The 11,840-nt window shown below is 42.0% G+C and overlaps 1 protein-coding gene across 3 annotated transcripts in view; it reads right to left on the reverse strand.

Moving 5' to 3' along the window:
* taok3a (TAO kinase 3a) overlaps nt 1-11,840 on the reverse strand; it is a 63,952-nt gene that overhangs the window by 13,387 nt on the left and 38,725 nt on the right. For all 3 annotated transcript variants that reach the window (XM_031848897.1, XM_031848896.1, XM_031848898.1), the window contains exons 9-14: nt 11,638-11,729; nt 11,298-11,391; nt 8,982-9,063; nt 4,422-4,589; nt 2,771-2,968; nt 726-863 (exon numbers count right to left, since the gene is read on the reverse strand). In XM_031848897.1, the coding sequence (XP_031704757.1) occupies nt 726-863; nt 2,771-2,968; nt 4,422-4,589; nt 8,982-9,063; nt 11,298-11,391; nt 11,638-11,729 (772 nt within the window). The remainder of the gene's footprint in view (nt 1-725; nt 864-2,770; nt 2,969-4,421; nt 4,590-8,981; nt 9,064-11,297; nt 11,392-11,637; nt 11,730-11,840) is intronic.

Raw genomic sequence — 11,840 nt, forward strand, 5'->3', positions numbered from 1 at the left:
CGCACAACACCACAACTACTTACTAGTTACTAGAGCTGGTTTCCATGACAACAGACGGGGAGGGAGAGAGAGAGATAGAGAGACATGGAGAAAGAGAGAGAGAAACTCCCGCCCCCTTTATCCCAGGATATAGAGTCAGATCTAAGAATGATGTATGATCAAGTGCAAGAGAGGAAGAAATAAAGGGAGAGGGCGAACGGAGGGAGGAGGTAGTGTGACGCGTAGTGCGAAGCGTAGTGCAAGAGGAGAAAAGGATAGAAGTGAATGAGTGCAAAGAGAAGCAGAGAAATAGAGAGATGTTGCAGAGACAAAGAGCCAGGAAGAGGTAAGAAAAGAAAAAAGAAGAAAAGATGGACAGACCGGATGAATAAATATCCACAAAGGAGGAGCTGCTGCTGCTCTTATAGGCGTTTTCAAGGTTGTTCCAACATGGATCCACATCACATTTCCTTAGTGTGGAGACATTACATCACATCCAGACTCAAAGGTCGTCCGCCACATTCGCAGCCATGTTTTAACAGGAAGAAACAAAAACAAGGCCTCGCTGCGCACTTGTATGCTGCTATGGTGTAAACACAACACAGAGAGATTTTGGCTTTTGCAAAAAGCATTTCTTTTGGCATTTAAAGCAACAAGGTGAATGTTGCACATATGAATGGACCTGGAACCCTTAAAGCACATACAAACATGTTTTAGGATCTCAAAAAGAGGTTTGTTAAACGTACCAGTGAGGCCGATTTTATGGTGGCAAAGCGGCCCTGGTTCTTGTAGTTTTGGGCCTGGCTGCTCTTGTCGGAGGAGGACGGCCTCAGCCCTTGCAGGTGGTCCCTGTGGATCCCATCGTCCCAGTTGTACTGATGGTCCTGAGTGAAACACACATACAAACAGCACTGAGAAATGCAAAAACATGATGAAATGTCAACACTCCATCGCGCCCCATTAAAAACATGTTCAGGAACCAGGGGACCAAAAGAGTCGATTCATGTGAGGAGGGAACTTCATCAGCATCTGAAAACAATGTGTGTCACTTTCATTTGTTCTCAGCTCAGCCCCTGAACTTGAATGGCTGTCTGTTCATAAAGTGACATCCTTATTCATGCATGTCAAAAACACACAGAGCAGATGAAGAAAGAGAATGAAAGAGCAGTGACAGCCCTCTCTTCACAGATGTTTAAGTCATGCGAGGATGTCAGGCATTGTGTTGACCTGTGTGTGTACTGAATGTATGCATGTCTGTGTGTGTGTGTGTGTGTGTGTGTGTGTAAGGTGACAGAGCTGTAAGTGGGGAAACGGTGGGGAGTGTGTGTTGTCGACATGTGTACACAGTCTTTGTTCTCTGGGTGTGAACGGCGTTTGTGATGAACTTGAAGCGATCTGCCAAACAGTGAGGACTGTGTCCGTGGTTTCCATGGTTTCAGGGTGTGTGTGTGTGTGTGTGTGTGTGGGGGGGGGGGGGTTATGCATACACTTGAAAATAGTAAGAGAAAATCCAGAGGATGTTCGCACGGAGCAATGTGTCCTTTCAATTTTAGAGTGCACAGTTATAGAGGAAGTGATACTCGTAACATTGCATGTGTTGATTATAGGACATGACCAATTCAAATTAAAGGACAGTTATTTGTTGCGTTTATAGTTTTCCTCGTCTTTAATCAGACTTTAGCTCCACCAGGGAGGATTTACCTTTGCTGGTGTTTACTTGTTTGTCTCTAAATCAGACGGAATATTTCAAAAACCTGAATGGAAATCAATGGAATTTGGTGGACAGATGGGCGTCGCGTGAATGAACAATGGATTGGACTTTTGATTTGTGATCCGGATTTCAGATTTCAGCCATTAGATATTTTTCTTTTTGTCATGATGAAACACTAATCTTTAAATATGGGAATAGGATTAACTCGGACTGAAAATAAATTAGAGCAGTATTTCCTAAACAGCAGCACAGGGGTTACTTCTGCAGCTGTCGGGGGGGGGGGGGGTCGTGGAAGTATTGTGGAGTTGGTCAGCTAATTGTACAGAATAGATTTAGTAAAAAAAAAAACAACAAAAAAATTCTGTTTAGGAGGAAAATAAGAACATAATCTGGATTACAAATTGGTGCGATGTTTATCTTTGGTCACATCCCCATATTAAACTATTGTTGTGTCTCGACAAGACCCCCCCCTTTTTTTGACCCCTTTGTGGGTTCATACAATGATATAGAAGTGCATCATTTAGCATGAAAACACTGCCATCAAATCAACTGTCATTGGCTCTTAGGAAAACGCAAAATAACTAGTATAATAACTAGCAAATGCAGCTAGTATAAAACATGTCCATGATCAAATAGATCTAAATGCATACGTTAAAACAAGGTAGAGTTCGTATCGTGCACAAAGGCTTAGAGGCCCCCCTCTTCAGGTGACTGAGGTAGACTATATCTGTATTGTTGCAAGTATTTTTTGTCACATGATGTTTATTCTCTAAATTAGCTAAACAGCTTTTCTGAGGTTTTACTATAATATTTTGTACAGCGTCGTAAAGTGTTTTTGTAGTAAATGCTCAATTTCAAATGCAGTTTTCAACCAATAGCAGCACTATATACTAGTATATACTAGGTGTGACATCATCATCAGCTGTGACTCTGGTGGTGTCGATGAAGGGGCACTCAAGCTCATCTCCTCACACGGGAGGATTCTGGGGAACTGCTCTCCACTTCCCAGCTCTGGTTTGGTATGTTGTGACCTGTCACCACCTCCCTCCCACCATCCGCCACGTCACCCCTGACTTTTACCTTCTTGGTGTGTGGGGAGGACTCCAGGGTGCTGCTATAGTCCTGGGGGTGCATCAGGGTCATGTCGGAGCAGCTGTCGTCCAGCACCTCCTGCATGCTGTTCACGCTGCTGCTCTGGCTGCCCGTGCTGACCGAGGTGCTGGGGATGGAGTGGTTGCTTCCCAGGCTGTTCATCTTACAGCTGGCTGCCTCGCTGTCCTGCAAGGGAACATCCACACATATTCATAAACACATGCTTCCACAAATCAACACTCATGAAATCATACAGAGATGCAATTATACACACATACTTCACCCCCAATATACACAGGCCTCTCCAAGTTCTCTGCAGTCACCTCAATACAAGGGAAATAACTAATGACCTCCAGATTGCATTGGACTCAACGTCATGTTTAATTGTCTATTAACCTCAAATTGCTCAGATGTGTATGTGCTAGTATCATTCACCTTCTAATGTTAATACACATCTGTATGCCTGAGATGTGTTCAGATTAGAAGGCCACTTGAGAGTGTGTACGTGATAGATATAGGGAGTCAAGCTACACAGCTTTTAGGTGCAGCAGACATACTGTATACATAACATATATTAGGATGTTATAATGAGTCCCTCCACACGCAGGGCATGTTCCCCTGAAAGCAGGAAATGAGGTTTAGGACTGCAGGTCTTCTCAGTAAAGCCTTCAGTGAGGTCTGGTGGCCGCTCTGAATTGCGTCACGTGGTGTAGGATGACACGACTGCTCTTCATGCTGCCTCAGGTGAGGTCAACTAAGTGTCAGACTACCGCAGCTGCAGCTGGAAGGCTCCTGTTTTTGGTGTGATGTAAGAGGGCCGAACGGCTGTGAGGAGCCATGAACTGTATTTTTGTCTTCCATCCATTTTATTTGAACAGAAAAATCAGTTAATAAGGCCACTTTGGACAAGAGTACAGTATCTGGCTCCTCCCTCTTCACATCACTTCAGACAAACTATCCTGTTCTCACACTCTTGAGCTGTGACTCTGAGCTCCAGGAGTCCTGCATAGTCGACCCAATAAAGTGAAACAACTCCCGCACTGCAGTGCAACACAGGTGCAATATTAAACTGCAGTAGAGTCGATTCATTGCTGATTTTCTCGGGTTAATATCATTACAAAGTGATTGTTTACAAGGTTGTGACTGCTGGAAGGACAAGGAAATGTTAAGAAGTCAACTTGCACTCCAGGAAATTGTGATGGCATTTTCAATATTTTCAGATATTTCACAGACCAAGGAATTGATTGATTAATCTAGAAAACACCTAGCAGATGAATCAATAATAAAAGCCCTACACCGCTGCATGTAGCCTCTGCCTGGCAGAGCGTCTGCTGTTCCCTGTGAACACACACTGTGTGTGTCGGTTGATATGAAAGTTGATTTCTGTGAGGATAAAGCTGAATTGAATTTGGTTTTACACAAAATCCATGAACAAATAAAAAAAAAAAAAAAAATGACGACAGACTTCACTTTGAGGTGAACAGAATTGAAATAGAGCTCAAAGGATTTCATGTTTTTAACCCCTTGTTCTCCACTCGTCTCCTGCGACTGCTACTCCTGACAAACTCTTTTAAGCTCATCTCCCTGTTATTTCTTTTTTAACTGATCTTTTACATCAACCCCTCCCTCTTCCTCCCACCTCCTCCTCCTCCTGGCTCTCTCCCATTGGTCCGTTGTGTTTCTCCTGGTAGAGGATCTTCTTCATCTTGCGGTACTGCAGGTTGTCCAGCTCGCGCACCGCATCCTTGGTCCTCTGGATGAGGTCGAGGAGAATGCGCGGCGAGCGTTCCCGACGCACAAAATCATGCTGGACGGAGAAGAAGAGGGAGAAAGTGAGTTAGTAGGGCTGGTTGGGTCAGAAGGTTTTCTTAAATGAGATAGAAGGAGGAAACAATTGGTATAGAAATTTAAAAGTAGTTTTTTTTTTTTTTTAATACAGTAATTTGATTTAATTCAAGTATTGTTTCAACTTCAGCTTTCATCCCATACAATTCATGGATGTTAATGACCCCCAAAACAGCTAAATAGCAATTTGAAAATGTACTTTTTATTTTGTCGATTGTGCTTCCAAAGTTCTTGCCTTAAGATATTTGTTAGACTACACATTACGTTTTAAATAAATGAAATTATAATTATAGCTTTCTTTGGAAAATAAACTGTTTTTTGCTGGAATGACGTAAGAAGTGTATACGATATAAAATGAGTTACTTCTCAGTAAATTTGAAAATGATGGTTTGAAAACATCTCACAGTTGGAGGACCTAAAGGTTTTGCTGTCTGTCTGCTCTTACAGATCTTATGAATGGGGTTTAAAGGACGTCTAATTTAACAGTTTTGGACTGAACTGCCTTCAACTTCTTTCATCCGGTGTATTATTTCAACGAGCACCTCGACTGTGCCCGTCACTAGAGGGCGCCTGTATGTTGCTCAGCCCATCCTGGGAGTCCCAGCACTCTTCATCCTCTTGTACACTGAACACATGGGATCTGTGCAAGATTGTCGATAAAATCGATTTTCACAAATACTCTTAATCCTTTTCATTCCAATAAATGAAGTCGTCACTGTATTTGCCTTGGCACCAAGTTAATGACGGCTTCAAAATAATGACAACCATTGAGTAGTAATATGCTGGTAATTAATTGAGAGGTTTCAGTCTTTAAATCCAATTTGTTTTTCTAGAAAGCCCACAAACATTAACCTCTCTGGAAAGAAAACTGTATTTATGGTAATAGTTGGAATTTAATAGCAGAATCTTTGGGACAGAAAAGTATAGAAGACCCCATGAATACAAACTGGATATTAGAAACCTAAAAGTCCTACAGCAAGAAAGTTAAATAGAAATTACTTGTGAAAATATGCTTATTCAATGGTATCTTCTTTCACCGTTGTACACTAAACTCAGGTTGAACTCATTTGTATCACATTTTCAAGCCGTGACCAGCTTTACTGTAAGAAGCCAAACTTTCTGTAATTTAATGGAGGTGTAATTGGGTGGGTTGGGGCATTACGCTTTTATGTAATTATTTATTTTGTGTTACATAACCAGCAGGTCAGTGTGGGTGTGTGGAGGTCAGGTAAGCATGAGGTGGTGAAGATGTGTGTTTTTATATATCTATTTAGCTAAATAAAAAACGCTCTCCTCTCTCCTGCACTTCTACCCACTCCACCACACACGCATGTATTCACACCTCCCCTTAGTCACTCTCATTCATAAAATATTGTGTGTCTGAAATGTATGCAACCTCAGAGTACAGGACTAAAATATATATACTGTATAAAAATCTTTTAGGTCTATTTCCAGCTCTGTTTCTCTACACACCTTCCTCTCCATGTGACACATGCTGCTGTAATGGGTTAGTCAGGACACAGGGGAATGACATCACGCTCTGAAAATAGAGACGGGAGTGATTTGTCCCGTTTCCTGACGGACCTACACCAGAGTGTGGGCGGTTGGCCTCCTCCGTCCCGGCGACGGCTTCTGGCCGGTCGGTTCAGGTTAGTGTTGAGAAGAAGCGACGGCATCAGTGTATAATGTAGCATCTTCTACCAGAAGTACTGTTCCATCCTCAGAGATTTACTCTGTTCGGTATCATCAATTTGTGACGTTAAATGCAGTACATCACATATTATCATTACGTTTTGATGTATATATTAAGATGGTCATTTATGTGTATAAATGATAAACATTAGGTTCATTATTGAAGTTGTTTAGGTCATAAAATGTACTTCTGCCTCTGAACAAATATACATTTATTTAGTTTATTTTGAGTTTGCTGTATAAAAAAAACGTTTTGGGGTACCCACTTTGCTTGAGCCGAACATGCTTAATGTATTAAAGGGCTAGTTCAACATTTGGGGAAATACACTTATTCTGTTTCGTGCCGAGAGTTAGCTGAGATAAATTGATATAGCTGGAGCCTGCGTCTGGTTAGCTTAGCTTAGCATAAAGACTGGAAACAAGGGGAAACTGCCAGCCTGGCTCCGCTGGATCCACCTACATGTTGTAGAACACAGATAGCTTCAATCTTCTCATCAGACTCTCGGCAAGAAAGCATATCGACTGAAAATGGATTTTGATAATGGATTTATCATTTAAGTCGTGTATCAATGAAGATGCCATGCACTGGTTCCAGCTTCTCAAATGTGAGGCTTTGCTGCTTTTCTGTTTCATATTATTGTAGTTGAATAATCTTTGGACGGTCGGACAGATGAATCAATTATAACACATCCTCTTGTGCTATGGGAAACTGTTCTGTTGCTCTGGAGATATGTGGTTAATAGGGGATTAAAAAAACAAACACCCGAAAACAAAACAACCCAGAGATATTTTTTAACTGTACATATTATTTTGCTTAAACGTATTGAGTACTTATGGGAGCAGGTCGTTATTTTATTATTTGCATAATTACTATTGTTCTAAATGAGGAATACAGGGAGAGAGTTTGTTTAACTTGAAGCCAGAGCACTGATAGCTCAAGGCCCCCAGATTAGTGACCTGATTTCCCCTTTAAAGAGCTTGGGGGCCATGTGTCTGTGTCTGTGTGAGTGCACTGAAAGAAAGTCATTTTGTGTGTGTCTGAGAAGAGAAAGTGGGGTATTAATCATAAGCTAACACCCCACCCCCCCAAGCCTTCACCATAAAGCAGCCCCTTCGACACTGATCTAAAGTCTGTTTGGTACTTATCCCTCTTTAATGTTTTTTTGGCCCGGATTTAGGTCAGGGGTGTTGGGAAAAGTGAATCCCAATCTAAACGTCGAAGCTATCCAGAGCCCCTTAATTAGCCGCTACCTAACTTCACACCCTCGGGTGGGGCAGGTGTGAAAACTCCCCCTGAAGCTCCCGCACTGTTGAGCGTGATCGCCAAGAGCGTTAAACTCTTAGTGGGCCAATAGGATTACCTGCTGGTCACACAAACAGAAAGATCAACCCCTCAATCACAGTGTAACACAACCAACGTATGCGGATAAACGCTGAGGAAGTTCATTGTGTTTTAGCCGGGTGTTATTGGGCTACGACATCATCTAGTCTGATATCATACCGATATAATAGTCATATATTACACAGACCTGGCAGGATGGCTAAAAAATGCCATTATTAAAGGCTGACTTTATGATTTTTACATCTTTATTTTATGGGAACATTTAGACTTTTATTTGAAAGATAACAGTGGAGAGGGAGGGTGATATTAATATTTGAAGTATTAGCATTTTTATCTTGGATATAGCAGTAACACAGAAATCTTACGAAAAGGACTCTTAGTACTTCAGAGGTCCAACTAAGTCGACCTTGTAATACAATGTTTTTGCAAAAAACGTTCTTGTAAGTTATATCATAAAGAGTGAAGCCTTTCGTGTTTCGTTTGACTCTGTGCATGAACAGAAACATATACTTGTTTTGTACTTCCTTGTTTTAAATATCTGTTCAATGCATATGATGGAGCGTACTTATGTTGTCAACCACGCACAATTGTGGATGTGGTGTGGGTGACTTGTGGGATTAGGGTGAGGAGGTTTGTATGTATATTGTGTGATGCAGATTATTTTGTATCAAATATACATTTATTTAGTTTATTTTGAGTTTGCTGTATAAAAAAACGTTTTGGGGTACCCACTTTGCTTGAGCCGAACATGCTTAATGTATTAAAGGGATAGTTCAACATTTGGGGAAATACACTTATTCTGTTTCGTGCCGAGAGTTAGCTGAGATAAATTGATATATTTTTTCTGTTTAAGAAAAAAAAAACAGCTAATCAGAAAAATAATGGGGCACCTGGTGGCGTAGGGGTTAGGGCACCAAACATAAACCCCAACATCGACTTTTATTGCATGTCCTTCCCCATCTCTCCCTCTCTCTCTCTCTCTCTCTCCCCCCTCACTTCCTGTCATCATTTTAATGTCTTGCTATCAATAAAAGGCATAAAATGCCAAAAAAATGATGTGAAAGCAGGAAATACACGCAGCTGTATGGAGCCCTTAAGGGCCGTGGCTACGAGGCACAGCACAACAAGCAGAGCTACAGAGATAGAAAGAGAGATAGAGAGAGAGAATAAGCTGTTCTCATCTTGAAGAAGACACTGTGTGTATGCTTGCGTATTAGGGAGTCGTGGGTGGGTGGGAGTGACTCATCCACATGGCTCAGGGACTGAGTGAGACAGGAAGTGAGGTCACAGCTGGAGGGATTACAGAGGAAGCCCACTCACTCGTAGCAGCTCCCCCGAGGAGGGTCTGTCCTGAGGAATTTTCAGTAGGCAGTAGTCGATAAAGCTCCGGAAGGGGTCAGACCTGGGTGAAGAGAACAGTGAGGGAGTGAGTTCTCAGTCAGACATATTTAAATAAGAATAACTTAAGCAGAAATAGCAGTGACAATCTAATTATAGGCTGCCTTCAGCCACACCTGACTGTCAATGAATGTTTAACTCGATGAGTAATGCTCTGTCCTGTGTGTTTATCGTATCAATGAATTAAACCGGAACAATCCTATTTAATCTCTTAGTGCATCCCTATGCATGAACCATATATGGATTATATAAATATGTGGAGCAATAAAAACATAGGAGCCACTGGATCTGTGACACTGATCTAAAAATATCCTCATGAAAACACAGTGTATGTATCACTGTGTGTTTGGATTGCACTGTGTGTTTGGATTGCCAACATTAAAGTCAAATGGGGGTTCTATTTAAGATTTTGGGGTCATTGCAGGGTCAGTAAATGCACCCATCCACCAACCACCTCCTCAACATCTAACGTCCTCTGTGGATCGCCGAGGTCCATGAGTGCACCTTTATGTCATGCCCAATGTGTGTGTACAGTGTGGCCTCGTGTACTGAAGTTACACTACAGAGCCGATGTCTCTACTAGTCTCATCTGGCGGGATGTTGCTAACGCCTCGGGGCCGCTGGAGCTCCTCCAAAAATACCACAACCCTGCGCCGCCCCACACACACACGCTCGCCTCAGCGCGATGCTGGAAAAAAACACAACGCTAATTTCACAACTTCAGGCAGCAGATTCCAACTAATAAGACTCCACCTGCCTTGTGTTTCTGATGACTGAGCCCATGACATATGCTCTCTTTTGAGGTGTAACAATGAGCACAGTTGGGGTTGCAGGGCTCAGGAATGTCTTCAGGCTGCTCTGAGGCAGGTAGAGAACCACTTACAGTCTCTCGCCTCGCAACACACAAGCAAACACCAACATGACTCTGCATGCTTAGGACCAAACGCAACGCTTCACTCTCATTTCACGGTGGTGAAAGCATAGAGGAAGATCACTAAAAGGTAAATTACAGGGCGAACATCAAACAAAGGGTTAATATTTGATGAGTGTTGTTTCCCCCCCATGACAGTCGCACCTCACATGCAAAGTGTGAGTGGTGGCTTCAGCAACTCAGGCGATCGGTGGAATATTTGCTGCCTTGCTGACTTCCTGCTGGTAACCTTTTAGATCAGCTACTTATATGTATACATTTACATATCTATCCTATTTTTTCCCCGCTGTGAAATACATTAACCTAATCTCATACTAAATCCCTCCATTCCTTCCATTTATCTCCAGGTTTGTGCAAGCAAAATAAGAATGTGGAGGAGGATGGAATATTTGCTGCTTCGTTGAGTATATATATATAACATAACATGAATTAGATGGGTATAGTGGCTAGTTTAGAGCATACAGTAAGTGTTAACATTAATGCTCCAGCTGACATAACAAACGTTTTTAAAATAATTCATCTTCCTAAATTTGAGTCCTCCAAGCCACAACGTCATGATGTTATTATTATTAAAGATCAGGTTTATTCATTTAAAAAGGTGCTTGTCAACCATGTGGCTGAGAGCTTTTTAAAACCTGCTGGCCTAAAATAAATTGTTTAGGTTTTTTTTAATGTCTGGAAGGACAGTCTCTAGAGAATCTATTAGCGTCCACAATCGTAAGCTGTGATGCTGAGAACAGCAATAAAAAATATTGGCTCTTTTCCCATAATACATGTAGAACAAAGAAACACTCTAGTTAGTATGGCAAACACAAGAAGATGTTTTAACTACTAGAACAACATTAGAATAATCGCACTGCTTTTGTTTTATGTTGATATACATGACACCATGCCTTACAGCCCAGCAGGAATGCTGTGGTATTTACACAGTATTACTTTAGTAGAGGTTTCCAAGGTAATTACATGAGAGACTTTAGAGCGGGACCTCGCACAAGGCCTGATGCAGGGATCATAGGTCGGGCAGATTAACACAGGGATGTCTTACCCTGACTGAGCCCGGATCGGGCTTTAATGTTCACAGTTGAGTGGAAGTATCGTATCACCAGTTCTACTGGATTTTCTTGATTTGTGGAGGATTTTTTTTGCTCAATCACCATCTTTTAAAAACATTTCGTTGTGTGTCAGTTTGACTGATCACATATTGGACAGCATTCTGCAAAGACTAACCTTTTCATAATTAAAAGGATTTTAAAAAACAACAACAAATCACTGAATGGTTATACTTGGGAGGTTGGTTTTCAACTCACCACTCATTGGACTGTAGCGTGGGAGAGTCGTTCTGTGCGATGTGATATAAGGCACTCATGGCATTCATGTTGAACAAGGGTGGTTTGCGCTCCGCTAAAATAGGAAAAGATGGCGAGAAGTCAGAGAAAGATGGAGAAGAGCGATGATTCAGAGCCAAGTTTACACAATCACCAATCAGCTTCTCCTTTAATGAGGCAGATTCAAGGTCTCTAAAGCATGCAGGAAGAAATTAGATGTTTTTCTGTCGTCTTGTTTCACAAATCATTTAAAGTCAGCTTAAATGTGTTCTTCATGGGCCTATAAATGCATCCTTTGACCCGTAGGTAGAAGTATGCTCACCCAGTTCAATACAGGTGATCCCCAGGGACCAGATGTCCACTTTCCCCTCGTACTGACCCTCGTCCATGGCTAGGATCACTTCTGGGGCCATCCTGAGGACATGCAAATGCACACAGGCACGCATAGTTGAAGTATTGGGGGGGGGGGGGGGGGGAGGAAAAGGAAAAAGTGGACATCGCGTCGCTGGGGCTTACAAGGATAGG

Source organism: Anarrhichthys ocellatus, unplaced genomic scaffold, assembly GCF_004355925.1.
Source record: "Anarrhichthys ocellatus isolate YVR2014 unplaced genomic scaffold, GSC_Weel_1.0 scaffold9, whole genome shotgun sequence".
Taxonomy (NCBI): domain Eukaryota; kingdom Metazoa; phylum Chordata; class Actinopteri; order Perciformes; family Anarhichadidae; genus Anarrhichthys; species Anarrhichthys ocellatus.